The sequence below is a fragment of the Durio zibethinus genome, chromosome 2 (assembly GCF_047325235.1).
Source record: "Durio zibethinus cultivar Kanyao isolate XHJ-2024 chromosome 2, ASM4732523v1, whole genome shotgun sequence".
NCBI lineage: Eukaryota > Viridiplantae > Streptophyta > Magnoliopsida > Malvales > Malvaceae > Durio > Durio zibethinus.
The window spans coordinates 911093-936704 of record NC_143163.1 but is presented as its reverse complement, the minus strand read 5'-3'; the positions used below and the strand labels follow the sequence as shown (position 1 = coordinate 936704).

General features: G+C 34.4%; 3 protein-coding genes across 4 annotated transcripts; 2 read left to right on the top strand and 1 right to left on the bottom strand.

Annotated features, from left to right (window-relative positions):
• Nucleotides 1–14574: 14574 nt before the first annotated feature.
• On the bottom strand, nt 14575–15596 carry LOC111308168 (uncharacterized). Its single transcript, XM_022906483.2, has one exon. The coding sequence runs from the start codon at nt 15467–15469 to the stop codon at nt 14780–14782; it is 690 nt and encodes a 229-aa protein (XP_022762218.1). The 5' UTR covers nt 15470–15596; the 3' UTR covers nt 14575–14779.
• Nucleotides 15597–19538: 3942 nt separating this feature from the next.
• Nucleotides 19539–21919, top strand: LOC111308167 (uncharacterized). 2 transcript variants are annotated; one of them, XM_089744363.1, is made up of 3 exons: nt 19539–20615; nt 20699–20974; nt 21100–21919. In XM_089744363.1, exons 1-3 carry the CDS (start codon nt 20145–20147, stop codon nt 21118–21120), a joined length of 768 nt encoding a protein of 255 aa, XP_089600489.1. In that variant the 5' UTR covers nt 19539–20144; the 3' UTR covers nt 21121–21919. The 2 variants fall into 2 exon arrangements, with proteins under 2 accessions (XP_089600489.1, XP_022762217.2); XM_022906482.2 differs by having other exon boundaries at nt 20699–21919.
• Nucleotides 21920–22075: 156 nt separating this feature from the next.
• Nucleotides 22076–25599, top strand: LOC111308597 (uncharacterized protein At5g49945). The gene is made up of 3 exons (XM_022907049.2): nt 22076–23163; nt 24781–24984; nt 25074–25599. Exons 1-3 carry the CDS (start codon nt 22162–22164, stop codon nt 25302–25304), a joined length of 1437 nt encoding a protein of 478 aa, XP_022762784.2. The 5' UTR covers nt 22076–22161; the 3' UTR covers nt 25305–25599.
• Nucleotides 25600–25612: the final 13 nt, after the last annotated feature.

Sequence of the window (25612 nt, the reverse complement as noted above, 5' to 3'; positions counted from 1 at the left end):
CTTGTTCCAATTCTCAAATGAGTAGTTACTTAATTAATAGAGAAACAAATAAAAGAACGTATAGAAAGTAAATAAACAATACTTGTTTTAGGACCACCTAACCTTTACACACAGAGCATATGAGAAATTAAATCCTTTAATAATTTATTGACGTAACGATGCTTTTCATAGTTTCCGTCTCGCACATGGCGTTTGCGAGACAACGAATTATCTGAAAATGGTTTTACAGATTTAACTCTTTGAAATTTCCAAATTTGTATTTTCCACTTTGTTCAAACAAAGGATTCACATTTATGTTTCGTCACCATGACAACAAGCTGGCGTAATTTGAAATTAATATACATTTTGTCTCGCAATATCAATTGACAAGTATGCAAAATTTTAGGAAGAAATTGCGACTCTTTGGTTTGAGGGATTCAACTTTCACCATTGGACCGAGGATACACCAGTGGATGCCATTGCTGTGAAGAAAATGACTTATTGAAGTGACTATAAATAGTTGCTGCCAATTTTATTTTAGATCAAAACTATCCCATTCCAAACTTTTAGCTAATTGACGTCTATCCCTAATCATTCTTGCGTAAGGGTGATTTAAACGAAGTAAATTTTGTGAAATTTTTTATTAAAAAATTTAATGGATTTATTGATTGAATTTAATTAAAAGGTTAATAATATTTAAAAAATTATTTATAATTTTAATTTTATTAATATTTATTTAATAGTAAAAAAATTAGTAAAAATAATTAGGAAAAATTTTACTAAATTATTTTTAAATTTGACACATTTAATTTATATAACAAAACTTTTTAACCTTTTTATTTAAATTTTTTATTTTATTTTTTATTGAATCATTTTTAATAAATAAAATTTTACCAATTTCGTCTAAATTTTTCTCTTAACATAAAGTGTAACTCTTGCATCGCTTTTTACTAAGAAGAACATGACTTTATTTTGCTCAAGGTAAAACCTGGTAATGTAAATATATATAATATACTATTTGTTTAATTATTTTGGTCTGATATATACTTTATTTATTGAACTTTGTTAATGAGTATTCTTAGTGTAATTAGGATGCTTTTAAAGATTAATTATCAATTATTTATAATCATATTTTGTATTAAATATGATAATTGATATTTTTAATGTATTGAAAACAAATATCTTTGAAAGCATTGGTTAACAAAATCAATCTTTATTTTTTTATATACTTCGAGAAGAAGACAGAAGGCAAGGTAAAAAAAAGGGGTCCAGCAGAGAGGTCAGTGAACGTGCATTTTCAACTCCATGCATCTCTTTCCTCTGGTGTATATATTAGCTGATTACAAAAGGATTTCCGTGCACAATCTCATCTATCCTAGGACTAGCACTAAAACTTTCAGACAGCTTTTACGTACCCACCAACAACGATGCCTAAAGCAATCAAGATGTTCTCAAAGTCACTAACTGATACTGACACCAAAAAAAGGTTGGCGATCCCGGTAAAAATCCTGCCTCACTTGCCTGCTTTCAATGGAAGCCATGCGGTGAAAATTAACCTTATGTATGGGACAAGGGTGTGGCCAGTTGTCTGTTCTATCCGCAAAAAGGGGTTCAAGAAACCTGTTTTCTCCGGTGGATGGAGAAATTTTATTTTTTGCAACAACTTTAATGTTGGTGATAAACTCGCGCTTTACAAAGTGCAAGTGGAAGATGGCTCTTCTCACTATAGGGTTGAAGTGGAGAAGCCAGCCACCAGGCCATCTGTGGTTCTTCCTCCTCTTGCCCTCTCTCTGAATCATGATGGGGTTGATGAAACCACTGGCACAAGAAAAGTTCTCCACTTTGAACACGAGCAAAAACAACTGCCTAAGGTTGATGCACCAATAAAAGAGGAGAAAGCTATCATGGAGCTTGCCCATGTTGCAGCTGACGATTTCGTTGATCATGTTATTTCCAAACCACCCTGCATGATATTTGGTACTAATTGGAGTGATAAAGAGACTAGCAAGGCTCACTACAAGACCGAACAGGAGACTGAAACGAAGTTCCTCGGCATTACACCGATCCATTCAAACTATATGACCAAAGAAGAAAGAGAAATCAAGTTCTTTGGTGATCTCACTAAGGGTGGTGCAATGGCCTCTGGCACCATAAGTCGAGGTGCTGGAAAAGCATATTACAAGAATAGTACTGAAGGGCTTAATTTGGACTTGGGTTTTGGACAAACCACTCCATATACGGGAGTAGTGAATTTAGATTTGACTTTGGCGCTGCCCATGGTGGATGGAGGACAGGAAGCACCACTATTGGCTCACTGAGAAAACCGCTATAGGTAGCGAAGAGTGCTAGAACAGCAGTATCGGAGCTTCCTCCAAGGCTTTCACGGTCGAGGGTCAGAGTAAAAAGAATTGGACTCTGCTGAATAAGCTCTTGTTTTAGGGTCCCATTTCATTCCATCTTGTTTATTTTATTTTCCGCTGCCTTTTCACTAGAGTTTTCTTATCGTGCTGGCTTGAAGGTTTTTGGTACGTTGGATTGTGAAGAATACTGTAGTAGTAATATTATAATAGTCCTAATTAATAATAGTATGCCTTTATATCTTTTGGGTTCGGATGCTTTATTTTTTGTTTTCATTATGATCCTAACGCATAACATATACCAATAATTATTATATTTGTTATTTAAGGGTCTAGATTTTCGTTATTATTATTTTTTTTTGTCAGAGATTTTTGGAGATGAAATCAGAACCATGCATTAGAGTAGGTGCTTTGATTACAATTTTCGAGTTGATTAGTGCCAGGAAAGCCCCACAAAGGACTTGGTTTGTTTTCTTGCTCATGCAAGTCTTCGTCCACCTCGTTGACCTGCTTTTCTGCCTCCTCCTTTATCCTCAGATGGATCCGATGGATTGATCGGATCCAACTGTAATGCCAGTTCGTCGGCCGCAAAAATTCAACCTTTTTAACAAGATACGGAGCTGAGTATCTGGCTATCTCATATACCAGTCAGTGAATTCTTTGTCAGAAGTCTTTTTTTTTTAGCGTTGCTGAAAATCATTTTTTAGTTTATTTTGCTTTTAATTCTTGGTTTCATACAGAAGTTGGTGTTTTCACCGGGAAATACCTAAACCATAAATCTAAATGATTAAAAACACTATATATTCCTGGTAAAAAAAACACTATATTCTGGTTTTTCATCTTCTTTGCTTCAAAGCCTGATGTACCCACCTCTCTTCACCCCCTTAAGTTTATCTTCTTAAATTACTAACGCAGTATCATCAACTAACCTTACTAATTACTCGATGAATGGTTGAAGCTTAAAAGTTCTCCTGTATTTTTCCCGACCCTATTCGATTTTATTTATTTATTTTTTCTTATGACGCCACAATTTTGATTTTTTGAATAAAATATCAGTCTACGATCTTGCTTCTAAAAGCAGTAGTTCTAGCAGTCAACTTGCTTTTTTCAAATTGGTTCTCATTATTAAGAAAGGGTGAGGACAAAATATGAGCTTATTTTAGTAAATAGTAATTATATTGTTGTTGTTTCATGAATAAATTAACTAGGCGCTGAGCTTTTTTAAATCTCTTGTTGATGTTCAGTTCTATTTTGCTTATTTTCCAATTTGATTTTCCTAACTTCTGGGTGTATAATTCTTTCAATTCCCAGAAATTTGAGATAGTTTTAATAGAAAATTCATCTGATTTGTCAACAATACAAGTGGCTAATCCAATAATATTGGAGCGTCTTATGTATGTTGCCAATATCACCTGGCAGTGTGGTTGGCTTACAGGTTTTCCTGTTTAAAGTGTTTTATTATTATTATTTTTTTTATTTTTTTAAAATTTTGTTGCTAGAGACAGCATGCACCGCTTGTTAATATCTTGACAACTTTAACAAAAGTGTAATTCTATATAATTGATTAAATGTTTTATCTTTTAAAACGGATTGGTCAAAATAGTATTTATATTACCAATTTTTATTGTGTTACTAGTAATTCTTCCATAAGCACAAGGCATATGAAATTAGAATGGATTTGTTGAAAAAATAATATATAATTGCTTGTTTATATGAGCTGGTATGTTGTTTTAAACTATTACTTTAAAAAGATTAAAAGTTATGTATACTTTGTTATGTTTTTTTTTTTTTTAATTTACTACTTAATAATACAAATCATAATTTATTAAAATTAAACCTATCAATTTAAAACATAACTTAGTAATACGATATATATACGATACGAAAATAAAAAACGAAAGTGATACGACTTAAAATTATAACAATAACTATATATAAGTTTAACAAAATAAAAAAATTATTTTATATTTTTACATCGACACGAATTATGACACATAATTTTCATCAAAAATACGATAAAAATATGCAAATTTTAATATTTAACATAACAAATATACACAAATGATCAAATCTAACACAAATACCAGTTGTTGAGAAGTAAGAAACCAAAATTTACTTGGTTACAATAATACTACCTTTTATTAATATAATATGTTGTATATATGTTCTAATTTCAATTCGAAAACAACGTTAAAATTGAGGTTTTAGTTAATTCAATTCAATAATTAGTAAAGTTCATATATTTATTATTAATTAATTATGTAAAAATTTGTACAGCATGTATGTATATCCTGACACCGACCCAAAACCGAAGACGACCTTTAATTAATGTATTAATTACTTATTCACTTTAATTAATTAATCGCGCGATCATGTTCCAAACCCCCAAGAAACCGTAGCACCTCTCGAGTCACCACCTAATTTTTCCAACCTGCTAGTTTGAAAATTTTCTTATTGTCGGCTTTGAAAACTATGGCAATGTATTTTTTTTATAAATATATGTTACCTACTAAAAGAGGAAGCCGCACGGCTGTTTCATAGCATCCTGAGTTGAATAAATTGGTAGCCATGGCCTTACAGTAGTACCTGACATGACATTATAAGTACTAATTAAATATTAAAAAAAGTGAGAGAAATCTTAAGATTTTAGGGTTCACATTTCTGATTTCATGTTTTAATTTGTTATTAAAGATTTTTTAATTTATGTTTTAATTTACATAAATATTTTTTTATAAAATTTATATTTACTGTCAATATAAATATTATATACCATTAATAAATTACATAATAATATTTTATAAAAATTAATTTTAAAATTTCACATCTATATCCTAATAATGTACTAAATACAAAATTTTAAACAAATTAAGAATTAAGGTAAATGCTAGTAACAGTGAATTTGCTCAATCACCTTTGAACAGTCGTAAATTTAGAGAGCCACCTCATTTCCATTTTAAAACTTTAAACCGGTTATCGAATGTTGTAAGGCCCATCCATTCATTATTTCTCTATTACATGTCATTTTCTTCTAATGGCTCTTGGTCTTCATGCTTCAATTCTAATTTCGAGTTTGCTTTGGATGAAATTTATTTTTTTGCTCTTATTGTTAATCGAGATAACAAAGAAACTCAGTAGCAGGGTTTTAAACCATGTTCAAAAAATCCTTGCTTCTTCTTTTCATTAGACTGAAGAGATTCGCTGTAATTGCAATTGGTTTAATCTAAAGCGTCAACTTGACAAAATCATTTGGTTTTCACATGTCTTCAACTTAATCTCTCTACATTTTAATTAGGGAAGTGAAACTTTTTGTTTTGTTTTTGAGTTAAATGACATATGTTGGTATATTGTGGATAACTTTATTAGTTAACGTTAATGATAATGACTTTAGTGGGAATCCGCAGAACAGCTGTTTGATATAATGCTTTTGACGATTCTTTCTCAATTTCATGTCTAACCGGTTTTTTTGGAGTATTGAAATAGTTTCCGGTTTGCAAGTGAGACGTTTGGGATCTAATTTTTCTAAAAGTTCTTTCTTTTTTCTTTTTTTTTTCTGTTTCTTATCTTTAAGTGAATTTCATTGTATTTCAAACACAAACAAGTAATTTATGTAGTTAAGCAGCCAATTATTTAAGTGGAACAACAAAAAATCTATATTCAATCTTAATTATTCAATAAAAATTTTTATTCGAACTTAGCAACAAAAGAAAATCTACAAGTTAAACATATTGATGAAAAACTGCAGATGTTTGACGCTGATGAGTAATTCTTCTAAAATTATTATTGGGTAACGGAAGAACAAAATTATAACTCTAGAAAAAGTGGGAAAACCAATAATTTTTTATTGCTGATTTTAAGCTTGAAAATCGTAGTGACGAGACCTTCAAATTGTCACTCAATTGTCAACACGGTTGCGGCTAACATTCCTCGACAATTAATTGGACTTCCAAACGTTAATAAGACAACAATTGGTAGTAATACGTGGCGCGATATGATTAATGCGGCACCAACTGGAGCATTGCTTGGTGATGACGGATTTTCACGTATTAATTGTAGAAACTATTTTATTGACGTGACTGCTCCTATGAATGAGCCCCCACACTTGATCTTTTTGCTGAGAACGAGCACCTGGCATTTCAGTAGGGAGAAATAGCTGAAGTAACACGTGGCATCAAGGAGCTATGGGTCCCACATTCAAGTTTTATCCTCTGTTTTGATTTGTTATACCATCGCAAGTTGCATGCGTCGCTTTTTTATCTCGTGTGTATAAAATCAACTTGCGTCAGAAGAATTTCCATACACATTTAGTGAATCTCACCTACCCTATGGAAGCCATGTCGTGAAAATTGACTATATGTACGGGACAAGGGTGTGGCCAATTGTCTGCACTATCCGCAAAGGAGCCTGTTTTCTCCGGTGGATGGAGAAATTCTGTTTTTTTGGCCAAAAGAGAAATGGAAGTTTAAATAACTACGAATAAATGTCAAATAAAATATGTAAAAGAAAAATCCACAGTAATGAAATTATGTAGAAACAAAAACCGTAAGAAACCAATTTTGAGTAAGACATGCAAAAAAAAAAAAAAAAGTTTTGTATATCAAGTTTTTTATTGAAATAAATATATCAAGTTTGTTAAAACACTAATCCTAAAATCTTTGCTGTATCGTGAGATTAAACGAAAGTGCCAACCGTCTGTGCTGTGAAACTTCTGCTGCTAACCGTATTGAGCTCATCATTGGGCTTTCAATTGAAAACCTCTATGTATTTTACTTCTATAAAACTCGCTAGACTATTGAGCTCCCTGTGCCCTACACAGCAAAACTAGAGAAAAGAAAGCACTTTGGTGGTTGAAATTGAATCGTTGAGTTTAATTACTAGGGAGTGACCTACTATGGAATCCAAGCAGAAGAAGCTAATCGAGAACCATCTGCGTAATCTGATATTGCTAGCAAAGCAAGTCGATCAAGGGGTTGATCAGGCGAAATCGTTCAAAGTAAACTGTAGGGAGATGGGGAAGCTAGTTTATCAGGTCATGCAAATGCTCGATACGCTGCTCTGTTTCATCACTTTAAACCCGATGTTGCTATACTTGATCCCAATTCACTGGGTTATCTCAGAGGTCTCAAACATTCTTCAGGAGGCCTTATCCTTAGTCTGCAAGTGAAAACTCAAAACCACCTTTTGCCAACTCTTCACTGACACAAAAACCACAAGTTTCGACAAGCTCTATCTCCTTTTAAACGTTTGCACAGTCCACATGGACTGGTTTCTTATCACTTGTTACCGCCAGTAACGAAATCTTTCTCTCGCTCCTTCATATCCTCAGCAACGATTATTCAGCCTGGTCTTGCATGGAAAATAAGATTTGGGAGGTAGCGAAAATGCTGAGGAGTGAAACATTTCCACTCAACTTTAGTAGGATGATAAAGGAGATAGAAGGATTAATGCTTGCTTGGTTAATTTGGTGGAAGCGGAACTTGTTGAATTACAGTGTTGCTTGATGACTATAATGGAAATTACTCCTGCAGTTGAATCTAATCTTGATCTTAGGAGCAAAGCATTTAAGACCAACTCTCCCGGTGCAAAGGCTATTGTTGAGCTGCTCTTGAAGGTGGTTAAAGAATCAGAGGACCCTACACTGCAAGTTCTTGCCATCAAATCGATTGGTTCCTTAGCCAGAATATTTTTTGAAAGAGAAAATCATCAAGTAATTAGCGTTTTGGTGTCATAGCTTGGGAATGAGCGCCAACAAGTGACAACAGAAGCTTTGGTTGCTTTAAAAAAGTTAGTCTGTAAAGATAATTAACTTCACAGAGAGCATTCAAAGAGGATGATTGAGTTCAACGCTGTACAGCCATTGGTGAACTTGTTGAGAGATGGTGAAAGGACACAGCAGCGGCATGGATTGGTGCTTATATGCTAACTTGCCTTGAATGTTGATTATAGCGAGGCTATGGAACAAGCCAGGGTCGCGACTGCCATTCAACAATTGTTAACCAGTAAAAGGGGACGCCGCACTGTTGTTTCGCAGCACCCTGAATTGAAAGAATTGATACCTCAGGCTTTAGATTACCTGACATTGTATTATAAATGCTAACAATAATAAAAGAAAAAAGGATAGAGAGATAGTTCATCGATGTACATTAAGCAACATTACAGTCAATATTAAAATATTTATAAATAATTCGTATGAGATTGAAAAAAAAAAGTTAAAATTTCAGAATTGTTAAGAATTATTTCTGGCATTAGACCAAAAAACTATCACCCAAGAGTTGGTGAAAAAAAAGAGTTTCTTTCTAGATTCTTATTTGCTTTTGCATATAACGTTTATCTATAAACATTTTATAAGGTCCAAACCTCGAAAGATTTGGATTGTGCTAAACCAATAATTAATTAGTAAGAGAATGTGCTGAACCAGTCATATAAAAATCCGCCAAATTACTTTTAGCTGCATCTAAGCTATTTTATTATTTTATTATGAATGTGTTTCATAAAAGGACTAGCAAGACTCACTACAAGACCGAACAGGAGACAGAAACGAAGTTCCTTGGCATTAAGATGGATAATGGCATGGGTAAACCACAGATCCATTCATACTACATGACAGAAGAAGAGAGAGAAATCAAGTCCTTTGGTGGTCTCACTGAGGCTGGTGCAATGGCCAATGGCACCAGAAGTCAAGGTGCAGGAAAAGCATATGACAAGAATAGTACTGGAAGGCTTAGCTTGGACTTGGGTTTGGACAACCCAGTCCATATACGGGAGTAGTGAATTTGGAATTGACTTGGCGCAGCCCATGGTGGATGCAAGACAGGAAGCACCACCGTTGGCTCAATAAGAAAACCGTTACAGGTACTGTAGAGTGCTAGAGCAGAAGTACGGGAGCTTCCCCCGGGCTGTCACAGGAAAGGCAAAAACACTCGAAACCGTTGAGTTTTGATTCGATCTGACTCTTTAAGGTTGGAATTTTTTTTTTTTAAATTGGGTATCAAGTCAGGTAAGATTAGATAAAATAAAAAAATTTCGGGTTCGAGTCCAGGTCGGATTTTAGGCAAATCCGACCTTACTTAACCCGATATATATATATATAAATTATTTTTTTAATTTTATATTTAATTTTATATATTTTTATATATTTAATTTTATATTTATATTTAAAAATAATATTTTATTAATTTCTGATCGAATCGGATCAGATTTAATTTTATACAATATCAAATCGAATCGAGTTCAAATATTAAAAATTAAAAAAAAAATTATCGGATCAGATATAAATTCGAATATTATATATTTAAAATCGAATCGGATTCGAGACGAATAAAAAATCAGTTCCGATCCGACCCATTGCCATCACTAGCTGCCACGGTCGAGGGTCAGAGTCAAAAGTATTGACCTCCCATTTCGTTGAATCTTGTTTGTTTTATTTTCCGCTGCTTTTTCACTAGAGTTTTCTCATCGGGCTTGTTTGAAGGTTTTTCCAAACTAATAATAGTATGCCTTTATATCTTTTGGGTTCGGATGATTTACTTTTTGTTTTCATTATGATCCCATCGCATATCATATACCAATAATTATATTTGTAATCAGCTTTAATAATTAGTCGTACAGTTTAATTGGTTGAATTTCAACAGTTTCTCTTTTATTTTTTCTGATTAAATTTTTACTTCGTTCCCACTTATAGTTTACTAATTTCTAGGTGTATAATTCTTTCAGTTCCCACAAATTTGAGATATAGTTTTGATAGAAAATTCATTATATTACGAGTGGTTAATTAACCTAACAATATCGGAGCATCTTTTGTATGTTGCCAATCACTTGCCCCATCGGTTTAATTTTCTATTTAAAATCTCCATCTCTTTTTTTTTCTTTTTTTAATAATTGATTAATATTAAAAAATATTATAAGTATTCATATACTAAGGTCTGCACTTATAATTTAATAATAACCACAAAATTAATTAATATTGCTTTGACCAAATAACCAATTAAAACCCAGTAATAGGTTAATAACGTGGTGATAAAATATCTCTGTTACCAAATAGAGGCTTTGCATTTTGCACGATCTCCGGACCAAGAGGAGCACGTGCTCATACAACATATATAGAGCACGTTTAGGGTTAATTTGCATTTTGCACGTTCGCTTAATTTTATTGTCGCATGCCACTTTTTGTTCACTTCTTGAGTTGGTTAATTATTTTTTATTTTTTAATTAATTTTCCAATAAAATTGCACGCGTTTCTGATAAATATAAATAAAATCATGAAAGATAATAGTATTTTTAATCTATTTAAGAAATTATAACTAAATTATTATATTCTTACATTCTTCTCATAAAACATGTATATGTACGGTATATATAGGACCGTATAATGACATCAAACCAAAAGCAAAGGCAAAACTTCAATTAATTGATTATTCATGCGTTAATCGCGCGATCGCGTTAGTTAAATACCAAAAGACCATTATACATCGCGAGTCACCACTCATCACCCAAATTTTCCAGTCTATAGTTTGAATACTTGGAAAATGTCGGCTTTGAAAACCATGGCTTGGCATGCTTGCTAATGGGGGATCCACACCAATAGTTGCACTTAAATTAATAAATAACTACTCATAAAATACAAAAAACAACACAAAATATAATAGAAAATCTGATCATGTTCTTCTTCTTGTTCCTTAACTATATATAGAACATGTTTTATTGGTTTTTTAATGCTTTTCTTATTGTACTATAAACAAATTTATCATATTTCTAAACTAAATGCTTCGTTATATGTTGTTTGAGTTGTATATAGATGCTTTTGGGAATGAAACATGTTTAAATACTGATGAAAAACATTTCCATGACATGACGGTATCTTTGAAAATATATTTTAGAGTTCATTTGAATTACGTGGTTGAAGAACTCCCACTTTCGTTGTTACTTTACCTCCACGCGGACGAGGGGTTCTTAGTTAGTAGTGATGTCAAGGATTCTGTATCTGATTTCATTTAAATAATTTTGTTTATTCTCTCCATTTTCTTCAAATCGCCCTTTTACTCTCAAAAACCAAGCTTCAACAATCACCCTTTGCATTGGAGTTGTGCACAAAAATTTTATTAGCACCTTGCTGGCCTCTTCTCATCGGTTCTGTTTGCCTTCTTTTGCCCAAAACTTGGGCCAAGAATTCCTTGATGCTCATAATGAAGTTCGTGACGAGGTAAAACTGTAGTGTATTGGCGTTGAGGCCATGACTTGGACAGAGCTAGAGAAAAGAAGAGGCTAAAGAAAGCAATGATGATCCGGAAGGGTCAGCTAGATTGGTGGCTCTATTCCCGTCAAAGACGGTTGAAAATTGAGACTGAGGCCATGGAAATTTATGTCGACAATTTTATGTGACATTTGGGTCCCCCCATTGAAATGAATGATTGATAAGCATAAGCATAAACATTCAAAGGTCACGAGCGGGTGGTCACCAAGGCGGCTAACTACTTCCTCATCAAATTGATATACAAATGATCAAACAGAGTTTCAAATTAAGCCATTACACGCAATACTAATCAACTCCATAGATATGCTAAAACAGAAAATTAATAAAAGCAACAAAAACTTTAGGCCCCTAAAATCCTACATCACGCGATAACTAATAAACAACAAAATTCTTAAGAAAAAAATCATTAAAATATAAGATATCATCGGAGAGAACATAATTACACATTCACATGGATGAAATTATAAGCCAATGATATTTCATTAAAAAAAAAATTATAATCCCATCAAACAATTAATATTGGTGGCCTCAAGGTCAAATCTAAATTGACAACACTCCTATGTCCTGTTGATTGACCAGGTATCGTATCCAATTCAAAACCCAGCCTTTGATCAGTTTTGTAAAATGATGTGCTGCTGGTACTGGTAGCTTGATCATCAACATGGACCACTACACCACCCATAGTCAAACCGAGATTGAAATGCTTTACGGCTGTATCCTTTTGAGAACCGTTCCTGATCATCAGAATAGCTTGGCCGTTACTATTGATGAGTTCAGCAACGTCATCAGATAAGCCAAACTGCTTGAGAGAATTACGATATGCTTTATGATCAAAAGTTTCGCTGGTGCCACTGCTAACCAATAGTGAACCACGAAAATTAATGGCGCCAAACAACTTGAATTCTCTCACTTCTCTCTCTTGTTCTTCACTAGATCGTACTTTGCTATTGTCTTGATCGGTGACATCCATTACATCGATCACATCGACGAGAACATGGTTGACAAGGCTGTTGTCACCATCTGTGCCATGGACCGAAGCTATACCATCGCTCACATCAACGTTTTTGCAGCTTCTTGGGCTTGTGATTTGGTCAACGTGATGGTCCGGAGGTGAAGGTGATTGGGAAAGAGCCCTAGATGGACTGCTTGCTCTCTTAACTTCAACCCTATAACGCAACGAAACTGATTCTCGATCGTCTTCCTTGTGAAGTGTAAGTTCATCACCAACATTCAACCTGTTTCCAAGCACAAACTTTCTCCAGCCCTTGGAGATAACAGGTTTTTTATAACCTCTCTTGCGAATGGTGCAGACAAGTGGCCAGTACTCCATGGTCTCACACCTGACAAGCAATTCTACGGCATGACCTCCATGAAAATCAGGTAACGAGGTTAGGGCCCCTTTTGGGAGGGACAACCTTTTGAGGCAATCGGTTGCAGTTAGGGTCTTTGAGAAGAGCTTCATTCCTTTGAGAGTGGGTTTTGGCAAATAATTATTGTTTGTGAGAGTGAATTTAAGCTAACATATTTATGCAGCAAAGATTCAAGATGAGGCACGTAAACAAAATTAGCTGTTATATAAATTGTTTGAAACTTTGACTGAAGAAATCGTGATCGATCATAAAAAAACAAAACGGTAGCTTGCTAGCTAGGGTCGGAGGTGCTATTGAGGTCAAAAAATCAAACTAGTGGAGTCGAAATGGTGAAATGGATACGAAAAAGACTAGGATGCATTGCACGTGTGGCTAGTGCCCACTCCAAACCCACATTGACTGTGGAATTGGAACAAAATTTTCATCACCGGTTGGTCTTTCGTATCACTTAATTGATTAGTCCAACAATGACAATGTATTATCAACTTCTAGAACATGAGCAAGACTCTGGATAATTTGATGGGAAGCATTTCTGGATAATTAAAAAGGCCTTCTAGAAAGGGCATCTCTGTTTTTCTGTTATGTTTTGCCGACTATTTTTTCTCAATGAAAAATCAACGGCATTATAGTTAAGAATCCAATTTGTCCACGCAAAATGTACAGGAAATCGTGTTCCAAAGCAGTTTAGTTTTCAACATTGGACATTTTTCTTTTATAATATAAAATGGAGCCTAGGTTAAAATCACTTAGCCGGGCCTCAAACTCAGACTTGTACGCAGGCCACAGTTTTAGGTTTGCTTATGGAAAGACTAAAATAATGACTCGAGCTTCATCCAAAAACATACAAACTTGGGCTGCTCGAGACTTATATCCATAGAGCCCACTCAACCCACCTCTCTACGTGGTTTAACTGACTATTAACCCATTTTGGGAGCTTTTTACAAATCCTCAGAATCTTGTTTATACTTTCTAGCCCGCTACCAATACTCAGTCAAAAATGGCTTTCATCCTATATTCGTGTAATTGAATTGGATAATCAAAATATTACTACTATTTAACACTGGCATCCAACCAAAGAATAGAAACTTGTATCGAAATCATAGAAGTTGAACTGCTCCAATGGCTGGAATTTTATCTCGCAGTTTTTGTGTAACAGCCACTCTAAGAGTCATGTCCCCTGCTGCAGGACCCGTGATTCAAACTTTTACTATTGGCTCCTCAATGGCAACTAATTCCAGAGATCCACATGCTGCCCCAGCCAGGTAGGGCTAAACCTAATTTCTTCAAGTACCTGTCATGATACACAGTGCACAATATGTTTATATTAATATTCAATACCAATAATGAAACCAACAAAGTGAGAAAGGCAGAAGCCCAACAAAGTTTACAGAAAAAAAAGGACAAAATGCCCATAAATAGAAGCCGAAACAGGCCAGTCAACGATCAAAATAATTCCTTAAAACCCAAAAACAATTCAACTTTCACCAGGATCATCGATTTTTGTGTTTGGCCTTCGGATTTAAATAGTATATGTGTCAAGATTATTTAATTGCGTTGATTGTATGTATATGTGTATATAAACATGGAATAAACATAGTAATGGTATAAAATAAAGGTGGATTGCTTGATTTCACAAAAAGAACACTTAATAGTAGTAGCTCGTTATTTTTGGCACAGCAGAAAATTTAAACATGAAAACATGACGAATTTCTTTAGTTACATTGGATAAATACAAACCACCTCTCCATGTGTTACACATGAAATCCCAGAAATTTGATCACTTCACTAAAATAAAATGCATTTATGAGAGATCGATCATTTTTTTCTTAATTAAAATACATTTGAGGAGATGCATAAGGAGACCCTTTTTTCTTGAAAAGCCAATCTCCCACGAGAGGAACAATAGGTTTCTTTTTCATCAACTTCCTTTCTCTTTTCCCTACAAAATACCCTTCCTTTTCACCTATACTCAATATCTGAGACAAGGTTGGGTTATTCTCCATTCTTTTCATTAACTCTCTCCTCCTCTCTTCCTCTCTCGCTATATCTTCTCCATTTCCCATCTCAATACTCACAGTTCTCGGCGTTGTCGCTGCTCTTTTGGCTGCCGCCGCCTCTGCTTCTGCCAACTTTGACATATTCTTATGAAGTTCAGCATTAAGCGAAGCCAAAGCAACTTCTGTTTCTGATTCTCTTTCCTTAAGCAACTTCAACTCTGTCTTTGTTTCCTTGAGCTCAGCCTCTAGCTTCTTTAAGATATCCAAAACCCCTTGCTGGTTACTCCCCTGATAGTCACCTTCTTTACGGTTTTGGGGACTTGGTGAATACCAAGTAATCTCTTGGCTAGTAGGACGGCTGTAAGTGTAAGGCTTTGGAGTATATATCTCTCCAACAAGAAGCCTCTCACCAAAGATTGCGACGGCTTCTTTGACAGACCGAAAGGGACGAGAAGTGTCAACGTTGGAACGATAATCTTTGGGTGGCTTTGGAGACGAAATTGGTGCCTGGGTTTCCATGGTAGCTAGCTAGAGATCGAATGAAAGAGCGTTTTTGCGTATTGAATATGGAGAAGGGAGAGGGCCGAGGGCGGAATATTTGATAATGAGTTGGTTTGAGATTTCTTTGCTTTTACTACAAAAGAGTACAGAGAGAGAAGTAAAAAGGTATGAGAGAAATGTAAGTCAGCAGAGACTGTTGTTTGAAGGTTAAGCCTTGGCGGTACGGGAAGTGGACTGGTTAACCACTGGGGGTGATCTTACACGAATTGGATATCAAAGAGACAGCCCTGACCCATGCTTTAAAGCGTCAGAGCTTTCCTAGGACCTGCTTTTAGGTGCTTGCAATTGCTTGTAATGATGAATTTAGTCAATCAGATTTGCTTCAAGGGTCATCGTTTTGTTTGTGTCACATACTCGAATACGATGACACAACGCGAAACTGAAGTTTTAACACAAAAGAAAGAATGTTATCTGTTTGAAAACGTCTTAGACTCACGACAAAAATTAATTCCAGTGTAGGCATTCATGGAGGTCAATTGTGTGTTTCGTGGACAAAAATTAGATTAACGTCGGCGATTGTCACGACAGAGAAGCTAGCTTGACTAATAAAATAAGATTTTTTTATATAACATTGAAATCCGCTAGATACTTACAATCAATAATTTTTACTTAAATTTTTAATTTATAAAATAAAATAGAATTTAATAAAAAAATTAAAATGATAGAAGATATAAATAAAGTAATATTAATAAATAAAAAATAATTTATATCTTGTTATTTTATTATTATTTAAATTTATAGATATATTTGTTAATTAATAATCACATAAATAAATAAGGGTATATATCAATGATCACTCAATTATGAGTATATTTTTAAAATAATTACTTAATTATTAAATTTTTTTATTTAATTACAAAATTTTGAATAAATATTTTTTTATCATTTAATTATTAATTTCTAATGAATTGATAACATAGTATTGACAATGTTATGTAATACTTAATAACTAACGTATTATTATCATGTCAATATACTATTAAAAATTGACTAATGATTAAATAAAAAATTATTTAATTAAATTTTAATAATTAAATTAAATTATTTATCAGTTTAATGATTATTTTAAAATATTATAATTAAGTAACAGATAATATAATTTACTCAAAAAAAATCGCTCCTAAAATGCTACTTTAATTTAGAATGTAAATTTTTACAATAAAATTGAGACAAAATTACTTTTAGATAAAAAATTTCATAAGACGGAAATTATTTGTATGCCTCATACGTACAATCAATAATTTTTACTTATATTTTTAATTTATGATAAAAGTAAATAAATTATGCTCTTAAAAAAACGTACGAGACTTCATTATTCAAATTATAATCATATACTTATAGTCATACTTATAATCCATAAGAATCTTTATAGATATATCCCTATCTTTAGAAAAAAAAAAAAAGGGTTTTCCGACCGTCGCGTATTCTTGACGCTCAAGCATATCTCCAACGGTAAAAACTCTATTTGACGCGTTTACTGGAGCGTTGCTTTTGACCGTACATAAATTTCTTTTCCCGTCTTCCAGTTCAACACACTCTGTGTTTCTCTGGAACCCCTTCAAAAATTGAGGGGAAAAATGTTTATAAAAAGAAGCCACAGAAGCAAAGTCCTCTTCTTCTTCTTCATCATCGGAAGCCAGCCGAACGTCATCATCCGTCTCCGGACAAAGGCTTTATGATGTTATTGCAAAAGAATACCATACAACACGATTAGAAGCTTCAAAAGCTAAGGAAAATGGGGAGAAAAAAGGCCAGGAAAAGGCTGGCAATATAATCCGCAAACTCAAGGAGTTGCCTGCTTTAGGCAAACTTTGGTTCCTTTTTTCCATTCTTGTTAAAAAATTTGTCACTTCACTCACTTGATATCTTCGTTGTGAGTTGTCTAATTTACCGAACAGGTTTATCAGACGATATCTTAGCATCAGATTATTTGCATGAAAGCCGTAGGGCACATTCACTAGTTCCACGCCTAAGGAGCACCCTGAGCCCTGAGCTAATATCTTAGAGAACTTTTTGAGGAAAGTACTTAGTTCCTACGTTCACTTTCTAGATCCTAGAAACTTGGATGCATGATTAGCCAGTTATTCTCTAATGTGGATACACAGAAGTGCTTATTTACACACTAATGCTGAATTTGAATATAACAAATAAAAACCATGTCTTTTCCTTCAAGTTAATGTCTTAAATGGTAAAGTAAGACTTTTTTACTTTGTTTGTTGGTGTCTGGTGCTCAAGAAGATCACCATATTTTTCTAGTTTCCCTCTTCTGGAGTAGTAGAAAATGGACTATAAATATTATTTTATAGATTATCTAAGGATTGATAACGTTTATTGTTTTTTATTAGATATAGCGTTTAATTTCACCCTTGTTGTATGATATATAAATGGTCTCAGATGCTCAGTAAACATGCTAATTTTATATTACCAGCTCTCACCACCTTCTCTTTTGACCTTTTATTATTTATTATTGTGAATAATATTTTATTACTGGTGCATGAAATTAGCTTCTAAGTTCCAATCAAATTCTTGTGTTAGCATTATGCATGAGAGGGTGTAATCCAACAGCATGCTGACAATCACGGACAGGATTTTAAGTTTTATCCCTGTTCTTTTGGGACCGACCTTTGTCTGGCTTCCTTGTGCCCCTGTTGCCTCATTTTCCCAATCAATGGTGCGCCTCTGGTCTGTTCAGGCTGTGTTATGTTAGTTCTCACGTAATGGGTATATGACTGAATGTGGGCTTGTTCCTTTTTCTTTCTTCTTCTGTTAATATGTCTGACTTGTGGATAAAATATATAAAAATGTTTGTTTAGCTACAACTTCTAATTTTTTGGCTACAGGATGCACAGAACAGAGTTGCAGCATTTGATCTGTCAGTTGTTTCCAGATCTTCCTGTTCAACTTGTAGTCTCTGAGCCTTATTCTTCTCTCATTTTTCAGTGCAAAGAAGGTGATGATTTAGACGTTTATTTAGTATTCAGAAATGCAAAATAACTGTTCAAAACTTTCTCTTGTTTTTGCAAATGGTGTTATGGCATCTTTTCCAATGTTGTGCTGGATCCTCTTTCAGTGTTTTCTATCAGCACAACATAAGGACTAAAAAAGGATGTTTATTAGATTCCGGAAAGCAAGTTGCCTCTGCTGTTAACATTTCTTAAAAGAGACTATTTGTATGAGATAATTAATGGAATTAAGTGTTGAATCATTTGGGCTTTTTAAAATTTTTCCAAAGAAATTTTAAAAGTTAAAAATTGGGTATTTACGTAGTTGGGTTTGTTTAGTAAATAAATTTATTTTTAAAAATTTTTTATTTATTAATATTTATAATATTAATACTTTGGGTACTTAGATTTCTTTTGTAAATAAATTTAATTTTTTAAAATTTTTTATTTATTAATTTTTAAAATATAAATAAATTAATACTATTTTTATTTTAAAAAATTTGTATGAATAAAAATAATTTTTATATGATAAAATAATATGTAATAATTATTTTTTATTCTAAATAAAAAAATATTTGTTTAATAACATAATAAAATGTTATAATTATTTGAAATATATAATTAGTATGACTATTTGAATAAAAAAATATGACAATACAAATTATCATAATTTTTGAATAAATATTTGTAATTATTTGTTTATTATAAATAGATATTTTTTCATAATCAGTTTTACTAATTTTGATTTGAGGAGTTTAAAATTTTATTATATCTTATAAACATAATTACTTTTAAATTAATATTTTTTATGCCTCAAAATTATTTTTTTTTCTAACAATATATATAATTAAAAAAAAAATCTTTGAAATCATTAATTGGGGTTTGGACTTTTTAGTTTGATTATTCCATGAGTACATAAATACAAATTAAGCTCGGTCATGTGGTATTAGTTCTGACTGACTTTTGTGATACGTCAGTATAATTGACTTCCGGTGAAAGGACGACATATTTTGCGGAATCCAGGGCAGGAGCTCTGGCCCCGGCCAAAGGAAAGAGACAGAGATGCGGTTTCTTGTCTTTATCGCCTGCTTCATTCAAGTATTTTAAATCTTAAACGTCTAAAGCCTAAGCTTGGGAATATGAAATGAAATCAACAACATCCACCACCCTTTTAGGACAAAAAATAATTTCTACTGATAGCAAACGCCAAGTAAAATATAAGAACACAATCGGCATGCGGGTTGTGATCCATAAACTAATATGAGAAGATGATGGGAAATGGGATATGTGACAGGGAAACATAGCCAGGTGTCACTGCCTGATTGCAAAAAATGAAGTATGCTACAACCTAACGATCTTATCTGTGGAAAGGAAGAGAAAAAAAAATACGATCAAAATAAAATAAGACTTCCAAGGAAATTTCCTGCTACGGGTTTTCTCAAGTAATAATACTTTTTTTTAGTGTCAGAAGGTGGAAATATTCGTTGATTCAAGAGAACTGGTCAACAGAAGCTAATCCAGTATGTTGTTGAAGTAGTCGACCGTTTCTTCCCTCTTAAAGTTCTCTGGAGCAAGCTTCAATCAATTTCTACGATGAATTTCTCTTTAGGAAATTAATTCCTGTTAAATCTTGCTAGAATTGAAGTCCTAGTTTTGGTTGGCCTTCCCAACATAATTCCAACGGCATCAGCATGGCATTTCTAATGAAGCTTTCAAAGTTTTTTCTGAAGACGGCTCCTCTTGCAGAAGAGGAATCTCTTTTTCTGAAGGCGGCTGCTGTTGCAGGCAGGGAATCTCTCGTAGAAATGAAGCCCCTCACAGTTTATGGACGAGGTTTTTCAGAGACAACTCAAGTGGACAAAGAACAAAAAGCTATGACGAACTCTTTCTTTTTGCTTCTTGTTATTTTTCTTTTTCTTGTTATTTTAGTGGGTTTTGTGATTGTAAGAAGAATAAATCGACAGCTACCCCTGAATAATGGAAATGTAGAAAGTGAACAACCTGATGAGGAACGACAGATGCTAATTGCAAATGCTACTGCAGCTGTAGCAAATCCAGGCAATGAGCTTGTTGTATTTCAGCACAACCAGCCTGATATTGAAGTCGACCATCATGATCAAGCACCCCGCAGGCGACATTGTTTATATACTCTCCAAGCAAAGGTTGAAATCTAATGGAAACAATAACAGTCTACCTATTTATCTCTTTCAAGATAAACTAATTATTTTCGTTTCTCTTCTTGTAGTATAATTTGGGGACTCGTCTTGCCTTGGTGAACTTTCTTATGGAGATTCCTTCAGCAGTTTTCGACCAGATGTCATCAGAAAAAAAGCCTGCTTATGTTCTCATTGTGATGTTAATATCCTTAACATCAATGCTTGTTTGCTTGGTTGAGTTTGTCTACAAAGGTAGGAAGGAAAAAGTTACATGGATGTGGAGTAGTGGAAGAATGCCTTGGTTCTATCATCCACCTCCTCCAAGTAACAGGCCTTTTGGTACACTGATAGAAATCATTGGATTGGTTTGTGCTGTTGCTCAATGTATTATTTCAACAATTAATTATTCTTTTTGCCTTCGAGATCATGCTTCCCCAATCAAAATATCTGTTTGGCCTATGATTTTCTCTCTTGGTCTACTATGTTCTAGACTTATGGGGAAGCCAAATGAGGAGGGTGGAGAAAGCAGGACATTGGATCAAGATGGGGGCGATATTGCCCTTAATCAAGCAATTGTCGAGCCGTTAACGCCAGCTGAATTACAACAATAAGGGCAGAGCTGCTGCGATTTACAAATTCTTTGTCTTTTCCAGCCTTGTAAGCAAGCCCACAAAAGACATTAACCTAGCAATCAGGGGATGTTCATCAGGTTTCAATAAATTCTCAGTTCTATGATCTAAGCAAAACTTTGAGTAATCTGGATTCTGGAGTAAATATTGTACTTTGAAAAATGAAATAAGGGAAAAGTTTATGAGCTTGTATGTATATTAATGATACAATAACTATTGCTGCAATATGTGGCTATGCTACTAGTTGCAGTCATTCAAGATTGTAATTCCTTTGAGCTTGGATTCAGAAGGCTCAAATTCACTTTGCCAGATTGGCAACATGCTCGTCTTAATTCTTGATTTCTATTTTCTAATTTCTAACACTTTACAAATTACAAACACAAGAAAGAAGGAAAGTGTTTGTTAGATTAATTATGTATTTGTAACAACCATTTAATTAATGCATATCATTATTTATCCTCTTTTAAATATGGTAAAAACATTTCATTAGAACACTAACACAAGGCAAAGAAATATCAAAATAAAAAAAAATTATTTCTACACTTAATATTTAAACTATTGATAAATTCATGTAATAATACCTATCTTTTTATTTAAATTTAATCTGAGTAGCATATATATCATGTAAGATAATATGTCGCATCTAATTGCAACAGCTTAAATTTCAATTAATCATATACCAAGCAACTACTAACTAAATTGAATTATTGCATGTTATTTTATTGCATAATCTAGGATTGTTCAACGTGAATTATAGTACGTGGAGAGCTAAAGATCGGACGATCTCAATCACTTCAGCCGTCTTCCAAATAATAGTTGTCCACGCTACTCGGCTGTAGGCTCTCCACCCCCAATCACAGAATCATGCTCGTTTCCCTCTGAAAAAATCGAAACAGAAACAAAGGAAAAAACCCAACTCCAAAATGAACAGAGGCAAATCCATTTCCTTCTTCCACTTGTTTTTTCTCCTCTCTCTTTTGGTCACCCATCTCTGTTTCTTTCATGTCCTCGCCGATTCTCACTTCGAAGGATTCGACGCCGAAGACGATGACGCTGTTGAAGAAGAACCCTTGGACCACCACTCCATCCGATCCTCTCCTGTAACTCAGTCCAACTCACAGCCCACCCCAGATCCTGAAACCCAAACCAATCCCGATTCGAACCCTGTTCCCACTTCGGATCCTCCTTCCCAATCGGATCTTCAAAAGCCATCGACTACCACTTTCGAGTACTGGGATGAGGACGAATTTGAGGGCTTACCCGTCGAACAACCGCCACCGGATCTTCCGAAAGTTACTGAAAATACCACTCCCAATGACCCAGATCCAAAAACAACCTCGAAACCCCAAAGCGCTACGGTTTCAAAGAAGTCATTTGCGGTGGAGATTATCTGTGGGTCTTTTTTGCTTGTTTTCCTAATCAATTACTTCACCGGTAAACGTGAAAACGAGAACCTTGCGTTGGCATGGGCAGCCAAATTTGCAACAAAAGGTTCGATCTTTGAGAAAAATTTCAGTCTTTTGGGTGTGGGAGAAGGGGAGGACTCGCCCTTACTGTTAAAAGAAGGGCAAAACGTGTTCAAATTCTATGGGAGTGGACGAAGATACTGCCAGGGATTGTTGGCAACAATGGAGTTGAAGAGCAGGCATGATTTGATATCGAGATTGTTTAATTTGGTGGTGCCGTGTAAGGATGAGATTACTTTTGAGGTTTATATGAATGACGAAGCGATGGACCAGGTGGTTTTTGCGGTGGCAAAGAAGAAGGCAGCTAAAGGGATGCAAAAGGAGGTTAGAGATTTGCAGAGGTTTGCTGGTTTGGTGGCGAATCCTAGTGGAAGGAAATGGGTGGTGGATGAACTCTCCGTGATCTCTGAATCGAAGGAGGTTGCTGGGGATTTGATTACGGAGGCTGTGCTTGAGCAGGTCGGTTGGTCAAGCTTTCGACTTCTGTTCATTTTATTGTTTCCTATGGCTCTGGATTTTAATTTGATTTAATGGAATATTTTCTCTGTCGATGTGTTGCATGATTTGGATTTCTTTTGTTATTACGAGAGTTTGGTTGATTGGTAAACAAAGTGGATTCTTGGGGGGTGGACTAATGCATTATTGTAGTTATTGCTTGTTTATGACAGGTTTTGATTTGTTATGTTTTATTTCGCAGTGTAGGATGATGAGGATTTTAGTACTTGAAAGTGGTAGAGTATACCCTTTTCACCTGTTAGATCCTTATGGTTTTCTTTGGGCTAAATGCACGGTTCATATGGCTTGCATTATTGAAGCATACAGTTTTAGGAAATAATCTTTTCTGTGTTCTCTTCTTGCACTCACTCACTAAGCATTCTTTAGTGCAGTAGGAATTTTTGTATAGGTGTCAGGGTACGCTAGCAGATTAGTCACGCATATCCTATTCTTTGGCAAGTGTAGAAAAAAATAAGTTGGCTACATTTCAAGAAGTCAGTGCTGACGTGAAACAATACCTGATTTTATGGTAGTGTTGGGAATATTGAAGGGCATATCATTTAGCTTAAAGTAAGTTTGAATAAACACCTAGTCTGAGTTGGCAGGTTTATATGCCTATTTTGATCAATTATTTTCAAAACATTCATGAAGATGGATTGATTTGAAAAATATCAGTATCTAACCATGTTGTTGAATTCGTAACCTTTTAGTTGTTAGTTTATTGTTCCTTTTTGTGGATGGGAGGCTTCTGTACATATTAATGCCCTAAGTCGGTTATGTGCAATAGTTAATGGTAAATGAGAACTAACTGATAGGATTTTCATGTGGTTTTATATTTTGAGGGGGCTGATTATGAACAGTTACTTTAGTTAGTTTTCAAACATGTATTTGTGCTAGTAGGATGGAATGGGTAGAACATTGCTACATTAGTGGCTAAAAACACAAGTTGTTGCTAAATTTGCTGTTGATTTCATTTTTGCAATTAAAGAAGTTTGCATGATCAGACTTTATCAAGGATTTCTTCTCCGTTAGTTTCCTAGCCTTATGAGGGTAGTGCCCCGTCTTTCGTACTCCCTTTTTGGTTCTGGAACTTGCTACTGGTTAAAAGCAGGAGTCTTCTTGATTGTGGAATGGATAGCTGGGAAAATGTGACAGTTTGTCTTAGGGATTTTCCATATTTTGATGGTCATCAGTCTCTTACTTTTATCTCTTCACAGTTTTTCTCCTTATTAAATCATGGTACAAAGGTCCTATTAAACTCCATGGCTATGTGCAAGCATGTGAACAGTTCTGTTGAACATCTAGATTTCAAAGTTACCAAACATCATGCTTATGATTATGATTATTTTATTAGGATTTATGAATCCATTATCTTTACATTCAAGTTTACTGAAGATGATATGACTATCATATCTAGGTTTTTCTGTGGTTCTTTTGTATGAATTTCCATGTTCATGCTACATTCTTGGGCCCATTGTGATTAACCTTTTATTGTTTTGCTGAGATTTGCTCCAAATTTGCATGGCAGCTCAACCAGTTGTTTTAACACGGGCAAAATGAATTGTGATTCATAACCTGCAGGTTTTTGGTGACAAAGCTTTTGAGAAATATGGAAAGGGTTTCATTTCGATGCATTTTTCAGATCAACATCCTGGCACACACAAGAAGATGCTCTTGTTTAAGTTTGCCCTTCCTGATGCCAACCACATGGCTGACATGACTCGCTTGGTGGCTCTTGTACCATACTACATTGATCTAATTGGGCGGTACAAGCTCAGCTCACAGGTGGATCAGCTGGAAATTACTTTATGCATCAAATACTCAAATGTATGCCAATTTGGTATTGTTCTTAATTTTTATTTCTCTTATTGCAGGCTCGATCCAAAACTGAAGCAGCAAGAGTTAAGGCTGCTCAAGAGGCGTACAAAGAACTTCAAAATGCTAGGCAAGAAGCCTTGCAGAAAAAGAAGGCAGAGAGGAAAAAAATGTTAGAGGAGGCCGAGGCAAAGCTCAGTGCAGCAGCGATTCGCAAAAAAGAAGCAAAAGATCGTGCTCGTCAGATGAAGGCGGCAATGCCAAGAATGAAGATGACCCGTGCAAATTAGATGCTTTTGAATTTCATTAGGCGCTCCGCTGGACATTAGTAGCATTAATCCTTACTGTAATTGGGTCTTCTTTGCATCTACAGGCTATTAGTTTCTCGGTTTCTGTATCCTCATTGCGAAGGTATTTTAGTTCTCATTACATTACCTTGGCTACTGTCCAACATCACCACATGGTTGTGGGCTTTGAATGTAACTGAAGTCAGTGCCTAAGAAACTTCGTAAACTCTCCTCCATGGATGACATTTCATCATTGTTTGGAACAAATTTCCAAGTAATGATTTTGATGTTCTAATTATTTCCTTGGTTTC

What these genes read in the sequence shown, in the direction of transcription:
- LOC111308168 (XM_022906483.2), bottom strand. Translation starts at nt 15,469, where the DNA reads ATGGAAACCCAGGCACCAATTTCGTCTCCAAAGCCACCCAAAGATTAT.
- LOC111308597 (XM_022907049.2), top strand. Translation starts at nt 22,162, where the DNA reads ATGAACAGAGGCAAATCCATTTCCTTCTTCCACTTGTTTTTTCTCCTC. An exon ending in CGGAGGCTGTGCTTGAGCAG is followed by an intron (nt 23,164 to 24,780) that starts GTCGGTTGGTCA and finishes CATAACCTGCAG; the next exon opens with GTTTTTGGTGACAAAGCTTT. An exon ending in GGTACAAGCTCAGCTCACAG is followed by an intron (nt 24,985 to 25,073) that starts GTGGATCAGCTG and finishes CTCTTATTGCAG; the next exon opens with GCTCGATCCAAAACTGAAGC.
- LOC111308167 (XM_022906482.2), top strand. Translation starts at nt 20,145, where the DNA reads ATGGCATTTCTAATGAAGCTTTCAAAGTTTTTTCTGAAGACGGCTCCT. An exon ending in TATATACTCTCCAAGCAAAG is followed by an intron (nt 20,616 to 20,698) that starts GTTGAAATCTAA and finishes CTCTTCTTGTAG; the next exon opens with TATAATTTGGGGACTCGTCT.